The 23607-nt window shown below is 37.8% G+C and overlaps 1 protein-coding gene and 1 non-coding gene across 2 annotated transcripts; both read right to left on the reverse strand.

The window, feature by feature from the left end:
• Window positions 1-891: 891 nt before the first annotated feature.
• Window positions 892-22961, reverse strand: LOC125235863. The gene is made up of 8 exons (XM_048142483.1): window positions 22762-22961; window positions 19687-19767; window positions 18485-18641; window positions 17761-17906; window positions 14803-14928; window positions 8841-9067; window positions 7344-7449; window positions 892-2429 (listed from the first exon to the last, which is right to left on the reverse strand). Exons 1-8 carry the CDS (start codon window positions 22884-22886, stop codon window positions 1046-1048), a joined length of 2352 nt encoding a protein of 783 aa, XP_047998440.1. The 5' UTR covers window positions 22887-22961; the 3' UTR covers window positions 892-1045.
• Window positions 19817-19898, reverse strand: Trnas-aga. Its single transcript has one exon. It is a non-coding gene; the product is annotated as a tRNA-Ser (tRNA).
• Window positions 22962-23607: the final 646 nt, after the last annotated feature.

A 23607-nucleotide genomic window follows, 5' to 3' on the forward strand; every position in this document is an offset into this window, starting at 1 on the left:
TGCTTCATCTTGTACTTTTTCTTTTAAAATTGATATATTTTCGTACAAGGCTTTACGTTGTACTTCGTCTAAAAGCATTTTTGATGGCACGTTATTTCTTACAGCCGGTGTAGGTGGACCGCGTTTATTAAGCATAGATACATTTTCATAAATAAGGTCGTCTTCACTAGAATGCACCGCCACATTGGCTCGTGGTAACGGCTTAGGCAAATTATTGTTACTTTCGTTTTCTTTTTCTGATTCAGTTTCCGAGAACTTGCAAGGTTCATAACATTCATTCACCAGATCGGCACTGTCATTGTTTATTTCAGTTTCATTATTTGAACTGAGACGTTGTCTAGGTTCAAATATAGTCAGTTTTGGGTGTAAATTAATGGCTTCTTTAGGCCGTCGTGAACTATCACAGTCAATTTCAGTAATTACTACAGACTCTGAATCACTAAGTTCAGCGTTCTCAGAAATATTCGGTAAAGAAGTCTTGAATCCAGGACAACTACGATTACTTCTGTTTACCGATGAATCTCTGCTTAAAGAGCCTAGTCTATCTAATGAAATAGTGTCAAATTCGTCATTACAATTAATTTCGCCAGATTCTTCTTTTTTGGACAGTATCTTGTTGAAAAATTTACTATTTCCAATTAACAACGTGTTTGTACTGCTTTTATGATCAGGGTTTGGCGATTTAGCAGAAACATCCGAATCCAACGCTAACGTATTAGAAATGTTAGGAGCCGAATTAAACTTTGCTTTAAGCCCCAAGCATTTCGAAGCAAGCTTTTTGACAAAACTTTGAGGATTCTTTGTTAGAGAAGATGAAGATTGAGACAAGCTTAGGTTAAAGTTAGTATTTTTCGGGGTCTCTGGGGCTTTCCTGTAAACACATATAAAGCAAAAAATAAAAGTAAAAACACATTACTACTGACATTCTTAATCATAAAGGATAAAAAAAATTAAGCATGTGTTAAATAGTATGCCACCACCAAAGCATCCTTACAATGATAAATGAATGAACTGAAAACGAAAACATTTATGATTTGGTATCATTTTACCACTCAGTCACAAATTGCTTCGCTTGTTCCATTTTTTTCTTAAAGACTGAAGAAAACCTTTTTATTCGTGGAAGATTTTGTGTATTATTGTCGTCACTAGATGTTGACGTACCTGGAGTATTATTAAATGGTTCAAATTGTTTTTCTTCCTTTGTTAGATCTAACTTTGTAGGAATGTCATCAGATTTATTATTGTCATTATCATCACTTACAGAAACATCATTCAAAGAAGTATAAATTTTGTTTTTGTCAACTACGACATACACCTGTTCACAACTGTAATATATTTCCTGCTCTTTTCTTTTTGCTGCTTCCTCATGGCAATAACAAGGCATACCGACTACTTTCGATTTCTTTTTAATGAACGGTGACACGTCTCCTTTGCTGACTCTAGGCTTTAAAACATATTGGTACTCATAATCATCTGGGTTATAAATACAGCCCTTTTCGCCTTTCGTGTGAACACCTAAACAATTTCCGGTAGGGTTTTTGACTTCTATGAGGGAAAGGCTTTTCTTTGCTTTTGCGTTATCCATGGGAATGTAATCGCTGTCTGAATCCACAGCATCTTGAGCGAAGTTTGGATTGCCTTTCATCATTACATATTGTCTAGAGTCGGACAGGGACAATCGTTTCTTTGCTTCGCTTTGATCCATACTAATATATTCACTGTAAATATCTTCCACGACGACTTTATTGCCCGCCATATCAACATAATTCGGTACAGATCTCCTGTTTACATGATTCTTGTTCATCAAGGGATAATTATTTTCCACTTTCGAGTCAGCGTCGCCATTTCGCTTAACTTTTTCGTCGTCTGGTAAATTTCCATAAATAACGTAAGCATCATCAATAGGCTCAATATTTCCGTCAACTTGAGGTGAATTATCGTTCTGATCTTGCTTGTTAGAATATCTTAACTGAACTTCATCTATTTTTTGAACCAATTCATTTATACTCAGTGTTTGTTTATGGAACTGGTTCAGGGGCTTAGGAGGTGGTTTTGGTTTCTTTTTTAAGCTGTTTTGTGAACCAGCTAATAACTCCATGTTGTATTCTGATTCTTTATCCACCGTCGAGTTAACGTTTGGTAGATTTCCATATATTTCATTATTAGCGGGTACATCTTGTACAGCTTCAGTTTCATCTGTTAACATATCTTCGTAGTTAACATAATTAGGTTGTAGCCCTGGGCTATCTGGTGTATTTGCTTCCTTTTTAGGGGGAATTTCAGCAGTAGTTTTCATTATTTTGGTTGATGCACGTTTAAATGGTGGCATACTACGTTTTAATGAGGATGATGTGTTAAATACTCGTTTTTTAATAGATTTGTTAGTACAAGCATCGGGGTTAGTGCCAAGCTTTGGAAGAACCCTAATCCTGGAAAAGTTAAAATGAATTGAGTGAATATTTACAAAATAACTGAATATCATCATAATGTTATGGAACTAGTGTCTACGCAGGCGCCTCTAAAATGTAAAACGTACGTTTTGATAACAGTACATCTACAGCTATTAATGCAAAATACTGCCTCGAATTAAATTCCTTTTCGTGCACTTTTTGTACTATTTATTTGTGCTCATCCCAGCGGTAGCGAGGCGCTTTGAAAAGATGTCGGCAAGTCTTGGGGGCTCTCACCTGACCGTTTGCGAGACAAAATCAAAGGCACGGAACATTTTAATGAGGTTGCATTGACAGTTTTTTGTTTCCCGCTTTTTTTGTCCGCTTACATGAATTTGTTTGAAGGAAATGTTGGATTTTTGTTGTTATAATTTACGTTAATGAGTGCAGATTTGGTGTATCGTGCGTGAAAAAGACAATAAATAATGCTCTCGTGTCATTTAGTTAAATATTTCGTATTACAGTGAATTTAATCACAAATCATGTGCTGGTTACTTAATTGGTAGCAATAATGATGTGCAAAACTTTTTAGAAAATATTTGGCCTTGGAATCGGATATAGCTGCAACTACAAACAGACTCGCTCCCTTTCAGCACCCATGACGACAAAAAGACCCGACCATAATCAAAGTGTCTCGCAGAAAGAGCATTCTTAGTACAATCGAGATCAAAGGTGTCACGTCGTGTGTCGTAATTGAGATAGCTCTCCAATTAACGCGGGTCTTGAAGGATTCCTTTACGTACAGCGCCCTCTGCGGCCCCTTAAGGCAACCGCAAAACTGATCTTCTACTTATATTTTGACGCGTGACTTTGAATTTTCAACTTTAGCTGCGGGATTGGAGATTTTATTTTTGAATGAGATTATTATATTTGATACGAGATCTTGTAAGTAATTTGTGGTCTAGTTAAGCGAGCCTGCACAATTCAATGGACGTTTAAGGTTCAAAGGGACGTTCTTTTTGACGCATAATTTGTGGAGATACTTTTTCTAATTTAATTAAACGACGTTTTTCTAGTTCGTTTTTTTAATGTTGGAAATGAACGTAATGTAATGAATAACGAACATAATATTACGAAAGCAAAGAAAATAGAACAGCCCAAAAGACACCAATAAACCATAAGCAGGTAGTTTAATACATATGAATATGACACTTCGCGTTTTGTGTTGCACTGTTGCTATCAAATACATCGGAGCTGCCAAAGCTCTCACAAATATCTGAATACGTCTCTATTGTCAAAACGTTAGAGTGCGTGCTTTGGCAGCTCCGATATTTCTGAGTGCGACAGTACTTTTCAAAAACGAATTAATAAACATAGTGTCATATTTCCATCCCAGGACCTATATCTGCGAACCGCCACCTTACAAATGTAAACCATAAATTTTAAATTCACTAATAAATTATTGCTACATGATATAATCTTGCTTACAGTATTCGCTTGTATAAATATTGACTAGTTTTTTAAAGGTGCGCGGGGCCCGAGGGCCCCGCGGTCTTTCTTGTTGCTTTTTTGTTTTTTTTTTGCTTTGCTTGTTTGTTTTTTTGCTTTGCTTTTTTGCTTTTTTGTTTCTTTGCTCAGATTGTTTGTTTTTTTGCTTTACTTGTTTGCTTTTTTGCTTTAGCCTTTGTGTGCTTGTATTGGAAGCACTCTCTGCCCGCAGCTCGGCCTGCGGCCTTCGCGTGCTTGGGAGCCTGTCAGACACGCTCCGGACCTTCGGCCCTCCGCGTAGTTACTGTGGGGGTTGTAGGGAAGTTGGAGCTTAAACACGACCCAATAGTAAAAGTGTCTTAGAGAAGCGAAACGACGGGCCGGAGGCCGCAGGCCGCACTTCCCGGACCGCCAGAGAGCCGATCAGGGACGCTCCGGGCCTTCGGCCCTACGCGGAGCTCGGCCTTCGGCCTTCGCTGGGTTTCGTTTCGAAGCTCCGCGTCGAGATTTTGGCCCGCCGCGTCGCTTTTTAGAGACTGATTATCGTTCTGCTTGGGAGCACAGTCTGTACGCAGCTCGGCCTGCGGCCTTCGCGTGCTTGGGAGCACTCTGCCCGCAGCTCGGCCTGCGGCCTTCGCGTGCTTGGAAGCCTCTCAGGCACGCTCCGCGTAGTTACTGTGAGATTTGTAGGTAAGTTGGAGCTTAAACACGACCCAATATTAAAAGTGTCTTGAGAAGCTCACGACGGGCCTGCGGCCTGCGGCCTCCGGCCCGTCGTTTCGCTTCTCTAAGACACTTTTACTATTGGGTCGTGTTTAAACTCCAACTTCCCGGTCCGCCGGCGAGCCGATCAGGGACGCTCCGGGCCTTCGGCCCTACGCGGAGCTCGGCCTTCGGCCTTCGCTGGGTTTCGAAGCTCCGCGTCGGGCCTTTGGCCCGCCGCTTCGCTTATTTAGATACTTTTTGTTATTGTTTTCTTGGGAGCACAGTCTGCACGCAGCTCGGCCTGCGGCCTTCGCGTGCTTGGGAGCACTCTGCCCGCAGCTCGGCCTGCGGCCTTCGCGTACTTGGGAGCCTGTCAGACACGCTCCGGGCCTTCGGCCCTCCGCGTAGTTACTGTGGGGATTGTAGGATTTGTAGGGAAGTTGGACCTCCGGCCTGCGGCCTCCGGCCCGCCGCGTCGCTTTTTAGACACTTTTACTTATATTTTCTTGCTTGGGAGCACTGTCTGTACGCAGCTCGGAACTTGGACCGGAGCAATGACCGTCGGGCTGTAGAACGCTCCCTCAGGCTGGTAGGGAAATTTGACTTTGTCCCCTCTCGCCGCCGTTTTTGACTTTTCCAAAAATTTTTTTTCTCATTTCTATTTTTGGCCCCCGTTCTTACCCCGTGCCAAATTTGAACGCGCTCGGACCGAAAATAAAAAAAAAAATTTCAAAGTCGGCCATTTTGAAATTTTGTAAATGCCATTCGATGGAGCTCAGATAACTGTACAACATTAGTTCAAGCACTTTTAACCTTTTTCCTACCGTTACGGAGCTATGGGGATTTAAAAAAAAACCTTCATACAAACTGGTAGGGAAATTTGACTTTGTCCCCTCTCGCCACCGTTTTTGACTTTTCCAAAATTTTTTTTTCTCATTTCTATTTTTGGCCCCCGTTCTTATCCCGTGCCAAATTTGAACGCGCTCGGACCGAAAAAAAAAAAAAAAAATTTCAAAGTCGGCCATTTTGAAATTTTGTAAATGCCATTCGATGGACCTCAGATAATTGTACAACATTAGTTCAAGCACTTTTAACCTTTTCCCTACCGTTACGGAGCTATGGGGGTTTAAAAAAAAGACCTCCATATAAATTTCAATTGGCCTTCAAAGGGCGCCATTTTGAATTTTTCAAAATTTTCTTTTTGTATACTAATCTTGGGGTGGCTGTCTACCCGTGTGCAAAATTTCAGCGCGCTCGGACCATTTTGAAATTTTTCAAAAAAAAAAGTCGGCCATTTTGATTTTTTTTTAATGCCATTCGATGGACCTCGGGTGACTGTATAACATTTGTTTGAGCACTTTTCACTTCTTTGTACCGTTACGGAGCTATGGTAATTAAAAGAAAAACCTCCATTCAAATTTCAATTGGCCCTCAAAGGCCGCCATTTTGAATTTTTCAAAATTTTCTTTTTGAATATAAATCTTGGGGCCACCTTCCACCCGTGTGCCAAATCTCAGCGCGCTAGGACCATTTTGAAATTTTTCAAAAAAAAAGTCGGCCATTTTGATTTTTTTTTAATGCAACTTTTTTACTCGGATACCTGTATGACATTTGGTCGAGCACCCCCCGGCTATCTCTTACGGTTTAAAAGTTGCCATACAAAATAAAAGTGGCCAGTTTTCCCACATTTGTAGCATTTTTCAATTTTTTTCTATTTCATTCGAATCAAGGCCGCTTGGAGATTCTACGACCAAAATTTGAGCTCTCTACGATAAATTTGAAAAATTGACAAAAAAAAAAGTCGGCCATTTTGAAAAAAAAATGGCGGCGTCAAAAACTGCCCAGGGTCCTCTATGACATTTGGTCGAACACTCCCCGGCTAACTCCAGCCGTTTGGCCAGGCCGTCCAACATTTTTTTACCCGGAACCGGTAGACCGACGGTCTGATCTATCCGGGGTCGCAGGACCAAACTCTATACGACCACACCAAACACTGCCACCCGCAAAAACCCCCTCTGCCTATTTTTGGAAAAATGTCAGTCGGGTTGTAGCTTTATATTATACAGATAATAAAAACAATAACTTGAAAAGATTATAACATGAAGCCACAATGATATTTCATTTGTAAACAAAAGATAAATATTATAAAAACAAGGCATATATGTTAGTCCATTGTACTTTTCGGTATTTTCTCCTTTTCCTGTCATTCTTTGACCAAGAAGCACCAAGCTCACCGCTGGGCGAGTAATTATAAACATCGCCGTGTCTCTTTTATTTACACGGGAGTGATTATCTTTTGTTCGTTTTTATAGCCGATAGCTCATAGTTCACTAGCTCGCGGTAGGACCAGTGCCTTATCAAAAACATTGCAACACATTATATGGTAATAAAGATGTATTACGATTCACGATATATCTACCGATGTGGTTGTCATTATCTATTCAACAACTATAGAGCACAATATAGAAAAAGTCCCGATTGTATGTTAAGGCCCAAAAACACTCCGAAAAGTATAATGTCAGAACACTCAGAACAATGTGTCAACATATACAAAATCGGAAACATAAATCAACAAAGTAAATGCTACTTAGGTACTACATCATCAGGACTTTAAAAATGTTGTATATATGGACACAAGTTCATGAAAAAGTAGCCTTAGGGCTCATTTAGACGGCGTGAGAAACTCCCATCCGATTTTTACAATGAAACTCGTATGCGAGTACTCGCACCGTGTAAAAGGGCTATGGCGTTGGTACTCACATATGGGCATTCACGTAACCGCCGACGGGACTGGGGTAGTCATTCACTGGTATGCGCGGGAGATCCTCCTCACTCTCGTAGGAGATCTTTATTTGATTCTCGTATTCTGGTGGAGAGCACATAGTTTTAAATCATTGAAACACACCTACAACAGCGAAATTGCAACTTCGTATGTCGCTATCAGCCGAAATTTTTAATCAGTGAAAACTAACAGTGTTATCAGTAGCTGTTGTATGTATTACTCATTCAGATAATTTTTATTTCTAGATATGTAGAATCTTTACTAAAAATAACAATGAATGAATATTCGAATATATAAACAAACTAGCTTTTGGCCGCGGCTTCGCTCGCGTTAGAAAGAGACAAAAAGTAGCCTATGTCACTCTAAATCCCTTCAACTATCTCCACTTAAAAAATCACGACAATTCGTCGCTCCGTTTTGTCGTGAAAGACGGACAAACAAACAGACACACACACTTTCCCATTTATAATATTAGTATGGATATTCACCTGTCAAGAAACAGATGGGTGAACGTTGTTGACAAAATGTCAACAATTCAATCATCATCATTAAGCTATGCATGTATGCAGAAATTTGTGGAATGAAGAAGATAAAGATAGAAGAATGTGTCTATACACGTAACTAAAACTACTCCATATGAACCCCCCATACGTATTAATTGACCTTAGTCACATATTCAGGGCACTTAGCCAACAGTGCATGCACATTGCACAGAGTTCCCTTGTCTATCCTTGGCTTTTAGATAAGCCCCTTAGGATAGAAGGACTTTGACTACAGAGTTTGAAGGTACCGGTCGACATTTTGTGAAATCAGCAGTTCTCGAAAAGTGTGTACAAAAATTAAGAGAAAAAGTAAAATTTGTATTTTTTTAAATTACTATTTTGTTATCAAGATTTTTTTGATGAATTGAGATTTTAGTAAGTTTTATTTCGACATTAAGGTTCTCTAGTATCTTTATTTTCTTAATTATAACAATTATCTTGTATATATGTATGTTACGAAAGTAGACTTATACTAAATGTTGGTAACAAAATAGGATCAATTAAAATTTGCTGACGTGGCTATGTATTATCAGCTGCAAAAGTGCATGGAGAAATTATGAATGAATTCATTGATATATTCACCATGCACTTTTGCAGCTGATAGTACAAACTTTTTGAGAACTGCTGAAATACTCACTGGTCTTATACCAGTGTTGCTAAGAATCGTACATGAGCATGAGCACCGTTAAGAACTCACCTCTAATATATTTCTTGACCTTCTTCGTCGCATCCTCAGGTTATTTAGCAAAGAGTGCATGCACGGAGTTACCTTGTCTATCCTTGGCTTTTAGATCAGCCCCTTTGGACAGAAGCACCTTGACTACAGACAGTACAAACGCTTGGAGGTACCGGTGGATATTTTGTGAAATACTCACTGGTCTTATAGCATTGTTGCTAAGAATGAATGGTACATGAGCACCGTTAAGAACTCACCTCTAATATATTTCTTGACCTTCTTCGTCGCATCCTCAGGGTACTTAGCCAAGAGAGCATGCACAGAGTTCCCTTGTCTATCCTTGGCTTTTAGATCAGCTCCTTTAGACAGAAGAACCTTGACTACAGACGCTTGAAGGTATCTGATGCCTTCGTGTAACGCTGTGCCGTTTTCTGTCCGGACATTGGGGTCCATGCCGGCGTCTATTAGGTAGGCTACCACCTCCCTGTAGGAATAAATAATATCATAAGAATACAAAGCACATGCACAAAGCCGTGACGAGTGGCGGAAAATAGGGGAGGCCTTTGCCCAGCAGCGGGACACAATATAGACTTTTAAAAAAAAGAATACAAATCCCAAACGACTGCAATTTATTATGGTGCTGTCCTCATTTTGTCGGCTTTTCCATAACTATTAAATTGTAAACTAAGATATCAAATTTGTTTCAACGGCCACCACATAAGAAGACGTGTCACGCTCGTTGCCAATAGCAGAATGTCTGGTGTCATATGGCTACTCCAACCCACTTTAAGGCCCATGCCTTAAATGCAGGTTTCAAATTTTGCTCGCTAAAATAAGTTATCTCTATAGGACCAACCGTGGAATAACAAAAATAAGTTGCCTGTGGGCGTAGCCGAATGCCCAAACGCTTCACGATTTGCTCACGATTCGCTGACGATTCGCTCACGATTCGTTCAAGATTCGCTCACGATTTTCGTGAAGCTTTTGTTCATTCGGCTACGCACACACACATTTTGGGGCATGACGAGGTTACTGTAAACCTGGTAGAATTAGCACAATTTTTTGAGTACCTACTATCGAACCCTGAATGTTGATGATGTATAAAGTATTGAAAATTTTAAAACTGTAGGTATCATAAGAAAACCTATATGGCAAGTCCGATTTTGCACGAGGAACATTGAGCAACATACATAGTAAAAAATAACCATTTCGAGACTTTTCCTCGTTGCAATCAGAGCGGTCTCTCACTACGTCCAATCCGAACCGGATCCAATCCGTGATAACCTAACTACAAAATTAAAATTTTGAAAAAACCCCCGACCGCGACATAGTGGACCGATTTTCATGAAACATGGCTAAGAACACTCCCGACTAACTCAGCTTTCAGACAAAAAAAAAAACTAAATCAAAATCGGTTCATCCGTTCGGGAGCTACGATGCCACAGACGGACACACACACAGACAGACAGACAAACAGACAGACAGACAGACAGACAGACACGTCAAACTTATAACACCCCTTCGTTTTTGCGTCGGGGGTTAAAAATAAGATCCGCCATAGCCGTAGAACTATTTGTATGGTAATGAAATAAAACTATGGAAACGGATTAAATCGCGTATAATGAATTTAAAATACATCCCGACGTTTCGAACTCTTTACAGTGTTCGTGGTCAACGGGTGACTGAGGAAAAATTAAAATGTGCAAAAGCTACCCACTTACAAGAAATATTAACGAACCATGACCACAAATAATATAGATTTCTAAGGCAGGTTCACACACTATTAATAAAGCCAGTTATACAATATTCAAAAAATCGGGAAACGTCGGGATGTATTTTAAATTCATTATACGCGATTTAATCCGTTTCCATAGTTTTATTTCATGAGTAACTATCGCGGTAACCGAAGACAATATTATTTGTATGGTAGTTTACGCAGTAGATCCGAAGAATGAGGGAAATAAATCGGATCGAAACCGCTCTAAGAGTTACGAACAGTTATTCAATAGGTCAGCAGTTCTCAAAAAGTGTGAACATAACCTAACCACAAAATTAAAATTTTGAAAAAACCCCCGACTGCGACATAGTGGACCGATTTTCATGAAACATGGCTAAGAACACTCCCGACTAACTCAGCTTTCAAACAAAAAAAACTAAATCGAAATCGGTTCACCCGTTCAGGAGCTACGGTGCCACAGACAGACACACACACAGACAAACAAACAGACAGACAGACAGACAGACAGACAGACAGACAGACAGACAGACAGACAGACAGACAGACAGACAGACAGACACGCCAAACTTATAACACCCCGTCGTTTTTGCGTCGGGGGTTAAAAAATTAAGGTGTATCTAATTGTAGAAATGTAAGTAATGGCTTTTAATTATTTTTTTATATTGTATTTTAACTTAATTATTGTTTTTTGTATTTTTGCACGTTCTACACTGTATTGTCTTATTTTACTTCGATGTTTGTTTGTTTTTTGTCATTCATATGGGTTTTTTGCCTGAATTAAAATTGATTTATTTATTTTATTTTATTTTAAGGAAAAGGTTCAATTTGTTTTTTTTTTAATTCCTGTTTTGTTACCAAGACTTTTTTTGATGAATTGAGATTTTATTAAGTTTTATTTCATCATTAAGGTTCTCTAGTATCTATATTTTCTTAATTATAACAATTATCCAGTATATATGTTACGAAAGTCGACTTACATTACTAAATGTTGGTAACAAAATAGGATCAATTAAAATTAGCTACTATTGCTATTAAAATGTACCTGTACCTACATACTTTTTGAGAACTGCTGAGGTACTGTTGACCACGGCACAATCAGAGGCCATTGTATGGAACAATATTTTCAGTACGCAGAACGTCGAATTCATAAATAATGCATGTTTGCGGTGTTTAACGAGCGGGGTGCGGGATTGCATTTTTGGCGGGAAACAACTGAATAGCTGCAATATGAAGGAAGGAGATATTACACTTGGCTTCCTACTTTATATCATAATTAATAGCTGTGGCACCTAAAATGGATAAAAGAGCAGGCATGTATTAGGCAACATAGCCAGCCACTGTAATTTACAAGTGGTCGGACACTCTCCCGATCGGGCAAGTCCGGGTCCGTTCTGCCCGCATTGCTACGTAGCAATTGTTAGGGTTTGGCGTGACTTAATTTCCACGTGTTTTTTATATTATTAAATAGTGTCCAGTAGTCACGTGTCACATGCGGCACGCGTGCTCATTAAAATCGCTGTCAATAGAAATTGTCAACAATGTAAACAACCCATTACATAAAATATCAATATTCTAGCACAATTTTATTATTTTAAAGGTTGAGGATCATAATGTGATATGAATTTATTAAATAATACATGGATTTAGCCAGTATCTGATGAGTTAGAATGGAAATTAAAGACATTTTGACTATAAGGTTTGTTTACGAGTACATTGTTCAAAAATTCTATTGACGGCGACTTTAAACAAATGAATCTCAAGTAAATAGTGCAAAACATGGCAAATGGTGGTTAAAATTACCTGCCAATCGAAATTGCACCTCTTTACCTTAAATAACAAACTCATTATACGTTCACGCAAAATAAATGAATTGAAAATTGATATTGAAATACGCGACGCGTGACGCTAATCAATCACTTTCCATAACTTTGTTTCATGACTTTCATGAATCATGAGATTCATGAGCAACCGAAATAAGTACTGTAAAAAAATAGTTTGCTCATTGAATTTGTAAACGTGCCATTTAAGTGTGTTTTGTAAAATTATAGCATATTATTATTAAACAGGAAATTTATATTCAGTATAACTCAATTTCCTTAAATTTGTCATATTGTACATACAACGTCGAGCGATAAATATTTCGTTGGCGATATTTATAAGCTTTAAGCGTAATTTTTTTTTAAATAAATTTTACATTTTTGACTTTTAAAAAAACTTGTATCTTCGTCTGACAATGAAAAGAAAATTGTAGTATGTATGGAATGCATATAGACTTACTGCGTTTTAACTTTATTTTAATTTTAAATAGTTTTAATTTTAAATAGTGTTTAATTTAATGTAACTACATATAATAAGTTTTAACCAGTGTGTAAAAGCCATACGATAAATAAATAAACTTTGAGGAGCAGCGTGAGATACGAGATTTTTTTAAAGTAGTGACGATATAATAAACTCAGATTAGTAGTTGTGTATTGTTTTTGTCGCATCCTGTAAATGTAAGAAGCAAAGCAAAAAAATTGACATGGAAAACGTTTATCTATAACATTTGTTTATAAGACTATGTTACTTGTTTCAAAAGAATTGTATGACCTCTTTCAATAATGCTATTAAATGAAAGCTGATGCACAGTCAGCATTAAGTTGAATGGTGGCTAACTAGTTTAGTCCTTTTTTACCGCATTTAATTTATGTAAAGATTTAAGATATATTTGACAAAGTTTATAGTCACTATCAATTACATAATATAGATGCTGAATGTACAGTGAGCTGCGAAAATTGCATGGAGAAAATATAAATAAATGAATTCATTGATAAATTCTCCATGCACTTTTGCAACTGAATGTCACATCTTCTTTTGATTGAAGAATATAAGATCACAATGTAATGTCGCAATTTACCTAAAAATCCTATACCTATATATTAGTAAATGATAATGAACCCGCGCCCTCTCGTGGTTTGAATCAAAAGGCAAGCGTCAGAAGCCACGTGCTACCAATTTCACCCCTTCAACCGTTATTATGGAAAATTTGCGTCGACACAGTGAGTGTTATAATTATTATTCGAGGATATGGCATATTGAGCACAGTTGATAAAATCGTCGCATATCTTTATTTATTTTATTTCTTTCTTCAAACACTATAGTAACATTGGTATTACAGTTTCATAACTTACATAATACCGCCAAACTGCGAATCTAAAGGTCTATTTTGGTTGTTTGATCGTACACAAGTATGAAAATCCCGGAAAAATTTAAAAATTAAAATAATGTGTGTTTGTTCACTACAATGCATTTTGTCTATGTTAAAATAAGTAAACATTTTCTATCCTAACAGCATTGTAGTTTTTCTGCACTTCAGCAATGATGGTCGTATTTTTTATCGCCTGTCGCCATACCTAACTTTTTTTTGTATAGGTACCTAACATGTCCTGTTCTAACTTCTAACGAGTGAGAAAGCGCGTGACGCGATAGGTGGTTGGTATGAGGATAATGCTCTCGAAAACGTTCGTAATTTAGAAAAAAATATACTCCTATTTAATAACTATATCAACGTTTAAATATGACTCTAGACTGTGAACGACTAACGACTCATAAATGGGTTCTAAATTATGCTTATGATATGATCTCAAAATGACGGGCGTTTTTCCGACCCTTGGTGCAATATTTTAGCCAATCATAATGCCACTCATGGACTTAATACAATATTAACCTAAGGCTCGTCCATATAAAAGATTTCTTCTCACATCCGATCCATGTCTATAATAAAGCAAATTTACACGCACAGAACCGATCGGAGCGTTATAACGAACGTATATGAATATGAAGCGATTGTCGTGTGTGCACGCCTTCGCATTACCATACATCTGCATGAGATGTTGCAAATAAATCATGTAAATATGGCCAAAACTAGGGAACTTGATTAATAACTTGTAAATACGGTGAAGAGATTCAGTAGGTGAGTAAATTACTGTTGAGTTCATATTATAATCTATACACAAAATTAAAATTTTGAAAAAACCCCGACCGCGACATAGTAGACCGATTTCCATGAAACATGGCTAAGAAAGAACACTACCGACAAACTCAGCTTTCAGACAAAAAAACTAAATCTAAATCGGTTCATCCGTTCGGGAGCTACGATGCCACAGACAGACAGACAAACAGACAGACACGTCAAACTTATAACACCTCGTCGTTTTTGCGTCGGGGGTTAAAAATAGGACGGAAAGAAGCGAACTAATGTGGTTGGCGTGAAATTCCAAAATGAGTTGATATCCTACACAAGCTTATACCGCTTTATTCGTTCTTGAGCAGGCTTACGCCATATTTCACCAACACCGAGCTCAAGGGGATTGACATCTTACTAGTTCACATTATGACCAACTGACCAATGTCGTCGGTCGACCCATATATGCCCTGTTTACAGCACGATCTTATCTTCTATTTTTGAAAAGAAGAAACGATATATAAACTATAGCACTCACTTGTTTCCATTCATAGTAGCCCTGTGGAGAGGGGTGGTGGGGAAAGACCGACCCCGGCCGATCGGAAACCGGTAGGGATCGAGCAGTTGGGGATGCGCATTTATTAGCTGCACCACCGTTTCGAGCCTGAGAACAAAACGATAAATAAATATTATAAATCAATAAATAAATAAATAAATTTCATGTGCCGATTAGCAATATTGTCAGTGCGCGACGCGTGATGATAACTAGGTATTAATGCACGCACAGAACTGTAGGTATAACCATAAGCACTAGTAGTACGTATATTCAGTTTTTAAGAAAAAGTTATCTCACTGTCAGTCTTGTAACGATAATTAAGAATAACATACGTTTAAAAATCAACTTTTATCACGTCCCGAATGTAGATTATCGACTATCTGGACATAATTAACACAAAAACGATATTTTTATTGAAAGTTTTATACTAAATTATTATCGTTACAAAACTGCTCGCGAGTTACCTTTTTTGCGTTCAATTTCTGAAAATGCCCACATAACAATTTAAACTATGTTTACCCTTTGAAGGAATCTTATTGCTCACCAGGTGCGGCCCTAAGCTAAACTGATATTTACCACCGTCGTTTTTTAATACAAAATCAGAATAAAACTATTTGGCCATCGATATACAGAATGTAGTGCGAAAACATTTGCCTTCGAATTTGTGACAGAAACGTACGAACGTGTCATGTTCTTTCAGTCAGTGTCAGTACAAGATGTACTGACATTGACTGAACTAGCGTGACAAATGCGAACGTTTCCGAAGGAAACCCTTTTCGGACTACATCTGTACACTGTGTAAAATGTACCTAGAACATTATTATTTTCTCATGTAGATTTCAAAAATGCAAGTTGCTATTATTGAAATTGTATATTTTGTACGTCTTCTAAGATTATAGCAAAGTCTACAGCTCACAGAGCCACTAGTTACTTATATGCAAGTAGTACTTACAAATTTGAGTGTTTAGTAAATCGTTGCACTTTATTGATTGCTATAGCCCGTTTGTCAGTTTATTCATATAAATATACAAGTAAATCTCCTCTTTAAAGCAATCGACGGGACGTTTTAGTTTTAATTTAACACACTCGCAAAATAAGCAGTTAATCGTACAAGTTTCATGTAATGAAGTCTTTAAGCGCATACTAATTAAAGTAAGTAAGATATTACCTCAATTTCCCTCATAAGTCAGACAGATAAGTGGCAAAATGTAATTTGCGAAGCCCGAGGACGCTTCTTGTTAAGTTTGCGGCTTGAAAGTTGAAGACTCGTGTAGTTACTTACGAGTTCAACATGACTAAATAAGGGTTGTATTTATACTAAATATAATAAGGTACAGCGGGGCAAATCCCAACTGGGGAACAATTGAAACTAATCCATTTTTTCCATTATTACCAGAGGGCGGAATTGCTTACGGCAAAAATTAAACGTCAATAGAGTTGGAACGTTAAATTTTATCGACATTTTCAGCTATCGATAAATTCAATCACCATTTACATTTCTGACGTTTGAAAAAATTGGTTAATCCAAAACGAAAAACAGTCTACAAATGAATAAAGAAGTATCATTGTCTTACGACGAAAATAACTCAACAATATAGGTACTGATAATTTCAGTTTAATCGATAGTCGATAAAATTTTACGTTCCAACTCTTCTTCTTCTCAGTCGTTCCCTCATGGCTGAGGGTCGTGACCAACAGTGATTTCTCTCCACTTGACGCGGTCTAGGGCCATATGGACTGCCATCTGCATGGAACCACAAGCTTTCTTCACGTTCCAACTCTATTGACGTTTGATTTTCGCCATGAGAAATTCCGCCCTCTGATTATTACAGTACTAAGTTGATTTCCACATGTATCCACTGAACACGCGTGTCATATTTAACCAGTGGACACTCTATTGCAAACATTGTAAAACATGGAAAAATGGATCAGTTGCAATTATCCCCCAGTACAAATTGTCCCGCTGTACCTAAGGAATTTAAATAACATACCTCACTTTACTTACGAAAATTAGAAATTATTGTGTATTACGCAAAGCTGAAAATCACACAGACTGCTTGTCTCCAACTCTTCACCGAAAAGATCAAAGTGACGGTTAAGTTCGTTTTCACATTATCCAATCCGATATCGGATGTAGGAAGAATGACAAAGTCAAATGTCAAAATCAGATATGAGCTTGCCGTGGGGCTCATCCACACTGTGTAAGAAGGTTCTATAATATTTATTTATTTATTATCCATAGCCGCATTTAGTACTTCAAGATTCTTATCTAAGCCAAAAGGAAAATACAAGTTAATGGTAATTACATGTAATATATCGCTGGCTTCCCGGAAAGTTCCCATACTTTCCATACTTGGAGCGCACTTGGGCGCCTTAGTATAAAGTTTGGCATATTACGCAACTTCTGGAGGCAAAAGTTGGGAAATGAGCTCTTTTTAGTAAAGATACTAGGTACCTAGTCTGTTACGAGTTTTATGCGGTTTATAACCGACTTCTCAATTTAGTTAATCCTGATTTTATCTTCAAGCTCTAGTTAACCTGGGGTCCCATGTAGTCAAAGGTAATTTACCATAAGAACGATCGTTTCTAGTATTATTATATATTATTTTTTGGACGAATAAACTGTCAAAACGCCCTAACACAAGCCACAAAGTTGGACTTTGTGCTTGGAAGCGACACACTTACTTCCCATACTGAGAGGCTAGATCCAGCGGGCTTTCCTCCTTATTGTTTTTGAGCGAGACATCAGCCCCCTTGGCTATGAGCTGAGCCACGATGTCCACATGCCCGAACTGTGCCGCGATGAGGAGCGCCGTTCCTTAGTCATTTGTTAACGGTCCTGCTTTGTCACTTTTGAACGAATAACCTGTCAAAACGCCCTAACACAAGCGACAAAGACGGACTTTGTGCTTATAAGCGACACAAATAGTTTACACTTACTTCCCATACTGAGAGGCTAGATCCAGCGGGCTTTCCTCCTTATTGTTTTTGAGCGAGACATCAGCCCCCTTGGCTATGAGCTGAGCCACGACGTCCACGTGCCCGAACTGTGCCGCGATGAGGAGCGCCGTTTCTTGGTCGTTTGTCTGATAACAAAATAAAGGAGATTTATTTATTTATTTATATGAGCCTAGTGTCCCACTGCTGGGCAAAGGCCTCCCTCTTCCCTTTCCACGTATCCCGATCCTGACCTCTTACCTATTAAGGAGATTAATTAGAGTAAATTATAATACAACACAAATAAAAAGTATTGTTATGAAATATACGTGACTCACATGATCACTTTGATCTAGAACCATTTTGTCTTGTTTGTTTTCACAACAGGGCGCCAAGAAGATTGCAAAGATCCTAGCAATATACGTCTATCCTAGTCCCATGACCCCCATGTAAGTAGTCATATGATGGGGTGTCGCCCCCTTGTCATACAACAAATGCCCCCCCCCCCCCTTTGCCCCCTTTGCAGAGGCCTAGCAACATAGATACTACGTGTGAGTCCCCCTTCCGAGCTGACAGGTGGAGGGGCGTTACCCCCTTTTAGCACAACTCATCTTCTGATCTATATTGACTGGGGGGTTGCAGTGGCCTAGCAACATAGATACTACGTGTGAATCCCCCTTCCAAGCTGCCAGGTGGAGGGGCGTTACCCCCTTTTTATACAACTCACCTTCTGATCTATATTGACTGGGGGGTTGCAGTGGCCTAGCAACATAGATACTACGTGTGAGTCCCCCTTCCAAGCTGCCAGGTGGAGGGGCGTTGCCCCCTTTTTGTCCACTACACATGGCGACGCGTCCACTTTTAGTAGGAGGTGAACAATCTCCCTGTAACAAACAAGTTAAAGTGTAAATACAATAATTATTAGGTGCAGTTGATCTCATATATTATTATGCTAGTTTTAAATTCAATACAATGTGTCTGACAGTGTAATAAATAACAGCATTATAATTTATGAAACGGATCCAAATCTTAATGTTAAATGTAACGAAAGACATTAGATGTAAATATAATGATAGTAATTATCAGATCAATAATTGATCTAATTATAATTAATTAGAAAATTGTACGTCAGGTGTCTGCACCAAGTTGCCATAGTACAGTCGCGTTCATAAATATAAGTAATTTTTTTCACCTTATTGCAACATTTGCAACGAGTTACGGTAAATAAATGGTGTACAAATACTTTTACAGTATTAAATAGTTATAACTTACTAAGAGACAAAAAGTAGCCTATATCAGTCTCCATCCCTTCAACTATCCCACTTAAAAAATTCGTCGCTCCGTTTTGCCGTGAAAGACGGACAAACAAACAGACACACACACTTTCCCATTTATCATATTAGTATGGATTTACAATTTCGAACATCATATTCATATTTACATATGTAATGTCCTCTAGAATCTCTAATAACGAATATAAAAATAATATAGTATTTGAAACACTAACGTTATCCGTACCACTAGTCTACGTCACTATTAAATACGCCTATAAATTGATAATAATTCAACGACATAGATAAACATATACTAATAATGATATACATGTATTTAGGTCAGATACAAAAAAATCATAAAAATCTACTGCCAAATCTGACTTTTTTTTATAACAATGACTATAAATACATTTTAATTTTAGTACTCACAGTTGGAGCAAAAATACCTGTACGTAATAATTATTGTTTACCAGCACTATATAACTTTACAACCAATTGTACTGTATTTACCTATATTCATTTGTTTATTCAGCTTTGACATACTTTTTGCCAAGTGTTTAGTTATATTTATAGAACTTTCGCTTCAATATGGATTAGATTTTGATACGCATAATAATTATCAAACTACATACCTAATTATTATCTTGTGTCTTACCTATGGCCATTCATACACGCGTGATGGAGTGGTGTGTACCCGTTATCATCCTGAACGTTGACGCCGGCGCCTCTTCGTAAACTGCAAAAAAGAAAAAAATATATTTAGCAAAAAATAAAAGCAAAAAGTTCGCAGTCGGTAGGATTCGAACCTACGCTCCCAGAGGGAATCTGATTTCTAGTCAGACGCCTTAACCGCTCGGCCACGACTGCTCGTGCTTGCTCGGACGAAAATATCGTTTGGAAGCGGCAGCGGTTTCGATTTATGACGTAACATTTTGTTTGATGATACGTGAAAGGTTGAAACATTGTAACGACTGGTAACGACTCACCGACTCGTCGACTGGTGACGACGACGAAGGTATTCTTTTAAAATGTATATTAATATTAATCAATCACACAGAACAGATACACATCTGTTCTGTGTGATTGATTTATTAATATACATTTTAAAAGAATACCTTCGCTTTTGCGGTACGGTTCCATGAGAAGAATGCCTGTTAAATAATCTTGGATACAATACAACTACAACCATGATGAAAATAATTACAGTATGCTATATCCGAATAATAAAATGTCAGTTAAAAATTCGGACACAATGATCGACGAACATTTAAGTTTCGAATGACCTTGACCTCTTGCCTAAATTAAATGTCAACGACCGTTAGACGGCCCGAAATCTCTCCTCTCAAAGTTTACATCCACTTTTATAAACACTGCATAGAGTTCTCATTCCAACACAACTGGTGTTTAGATAGTTTAGATATTAAGAGGTACTTATTGCTTAATGGACAACGTATGGTGTCATTTATACAGTTTTTATAGTCATTTTGTGGCTTTGCATTAATTTTGTAACTCCGCATATGAAGAAATACCATCGCAGCTGGGTCAGCAAAAATAGTTGAATTGCCTACATTATTTATTAATAACCCAAGTGCCACTGACATTTATTGGTCTTTAGTCAAATCTAAACATGAACTCATTTCATGAGACAGTTATTAAGAGGTGTTCCGTAACAAAATATATGTGACATTTTTTAGTTTTTCGCACTTGTGAATGTTTTTGTTACTGATATGTCTCAGAATTTTCAAAATGTATCTTAGGTACATATTTATCAACATCAGGCAGTTTGGATAATTAATGAAACAATAATGTTGGAGCTGTCACTATGGATATTATCACTGTGGGCCATAAAGGAATGTGGATAACATAGGAAAGTGGTGATTTTTTTTATGGGACAGGAGGCAAACGAGCAGACAGGTCGCCTGATGGTAAGCGATCACCGCCGCCCATGGACACCCGAAACACCAGAGGCACAGTATAATAAAGAGTACTATCGTACAGTATGGCCACTCCCACTCCCCGCTGAAAATGCCGCCCACCCCCTGTCGGTTACCTGACAGTTACCGCCTGTCAAAAACGCGAACAATCGACCTGTCATATCTCACTCATACAAGCATGGTACGCGTTCACCTACACGAGTTTAGAATGTGTGCTAGGAACGCGCCTCTTTCATATATTTGATCGCCAGTGTCCGAGATGTGCCAGAGGTGTTGGATTTAGGAATGTTGACGATTCAGAACCATTTTAGCAATGGTGACAACTTTAAGAAGGTGGCAAAATAAGATTGTGGGCGAATCGTTCCTAAGCCCGCAAACTGTGGGCTATTTCACCACGATTGACACATGACACTGTGGTGTCCTGTCGAGCGACAATTGTCACTATGGTGAAACAGGCCACATTTTATCAGACGATCGGGCTAAGTGATTGAAAACGTGTACCTGATCCTGACATCGCCAAAGGCTTAGCCGCTGGCTCGGTTCCAAGAAATAACCCAACAACTTGTTTTATTCGGCTAATGTATTCGGTGATTCAAACTGTGGTAGATTAGTAAGCATCGTTGGTTAAATAATAGACGTAATAGCCATATCAATAAATTTAGGTTGAGGAAGAAATATATGTAGGTACTTCAAACTCATACTAGCGTTCGTTAGTAGTGAACTAAAATGTATTATTAAGCTTAATCATGTATTATTGCGTAAATATAATTGAATAAATGTGAGTGTGCACGGGAAAACGTCCCACTTTGTGGATTGCTATAAAGCCGCTTTGTCAGTTTATTCATATAAAGATACAAGTAAATCTCGCCTTAATGTGTTAAAGTGGGACGTTATACTAAACACACTCACAAACAAGTTAAATTAGACAATGAACAGAACAAAGCTTATTAACTAGGAAAAACCGTTGAAACCACATGGTGTTGAAACTTGAAGAAACAATAAATGCATTGTGTAGACATTTTTCCTTTAACACTATTAATTGTATTCATGTCAGTACGCGCTTATACAATCACCAAAATGTTTTTAGCTAATAACAAAGTCCACGCAATAAACAGAAAAACATTGTAATTTTCGAGGTAAAATCGAAATACATGATTGCGCTCCGATTGTAGAAGTAAAATTTGCAAGATTTTATTCTATTTTCATAGTTCTCTGTTATTCCTCCAACTCTCTGGTTGGTGTAATTGGTGTAACTGGCCCTAAGCAAGCAGATTTTACGGTGTAACACATTTAACTACCTAGCAACCTACATAGTACATACATATACATAAAATTCTCGCCCATCCGGCGAGTTGACCTTTGTATAACTTTAATAATAATTGCATTGTCCTAGTGCTTGTGGTGACTGTGATTTGAATTACTATTTAAGACCAATGATACAAAATAAATGCAATAACATATTGAAAGAAATCGAACAATATCTATCATCTACAATAACTTTACATTCATCTATTAGAAACACAAAAAATATACGAATTACTTAAATACGATTTGTCAACGTCATAACATAATCATAACAAACATTCAGTCACTTCTTTAGGTACCCTCGGGCCGATTTTTGAGTCTCACGCGTTCGAATTCAGAAACTTGTCACTGAAAATAATAAGCAAGTCACCGTTTTCAACCGGTATTTTAGTGACAAAATCCCGTATGCGAGGTTCAAAAATCGCCACACCCCCCCTCCCCTTCCTGACCAATACACAATCGAAAGCGCACCTACATCTCATTAAGCTTACCTATTAACATCATACAATTTATTTCTCAGCTTCCCAGCCATCCAACTCTTAAAGTAAAAATTCGGGCAACACTTCACTGTCTCTTCCACACTCATTTTTCCAACACAATTAAAACTTAAACACATTTAAAGAGGCGACATCCTCTAACCGCGGACATGGAATAACTATCGGGATAGAATTGACGTGAGTCATGGGGAAACTTGTTCAGACGTTGAGGCAAACAATAATAAAACAAAAGTGTTAATTGGACAGAAAACCACCTTTAATAATAAGTGCGATAGTGACATTTCTGATAAGATATTCGAATTGGATCGAGCTAGTGATCCAATTTGCGTACTGCGTTTGTTATAAGATTTTTTGCTACTGATAAGGACCTTTACAAGGATAACAGAAGGCAAACTAGGCAAAGTATTAGATTCACTATGAAAGTATGAATAGGGAAAACACTATGCCTTGCCAGTCTCCCAATCTATATACATATTTGCAATGTGTGTTGGCAAGAAATGGATATCTTTAAAATGTTGTTAAGTTGTGTTTAATGACACAGCTAAAAATGAAATTTCAAAACAGTGACAGAAAGAACGGGACGAATCACTCTTAAATTTATAAGACGAAGATGAGAAATAATAAGTCACAACAAATCTAAAAGGAGGTGATTGGTGATTTTCTGTGAAATAAACAACAGTAGGAAGTCTTTGAAGCGACGTACATAAGAAATGAGTAATACTGCGAGTAACTATTAAGATAAGAGTACTTATATTTTAAAAAAAACTGCTATATATCCACAGATGTCATATATACCATAGATCAAGCAAACGTATCTACTTGCGTCAAATGAACTCAGTG

This window comes from Leguminivora glycinivorella, chromosome 18 (genome assembly GCF_023078275.1).
Source record: "Leguminivora glycinivorella isolate SPB_JAAS2020 chromosome 18, LegGlyc_1.1, whole genome shotgun sequence".
NCBI classification, from domain to species: domain Eukaryota; kingdom Metazoa; phylum Arthropoda; class Insecta; order Lepidoptera; family Tortricidae; genus Leguminivora; species Leguminivora glycinivorella.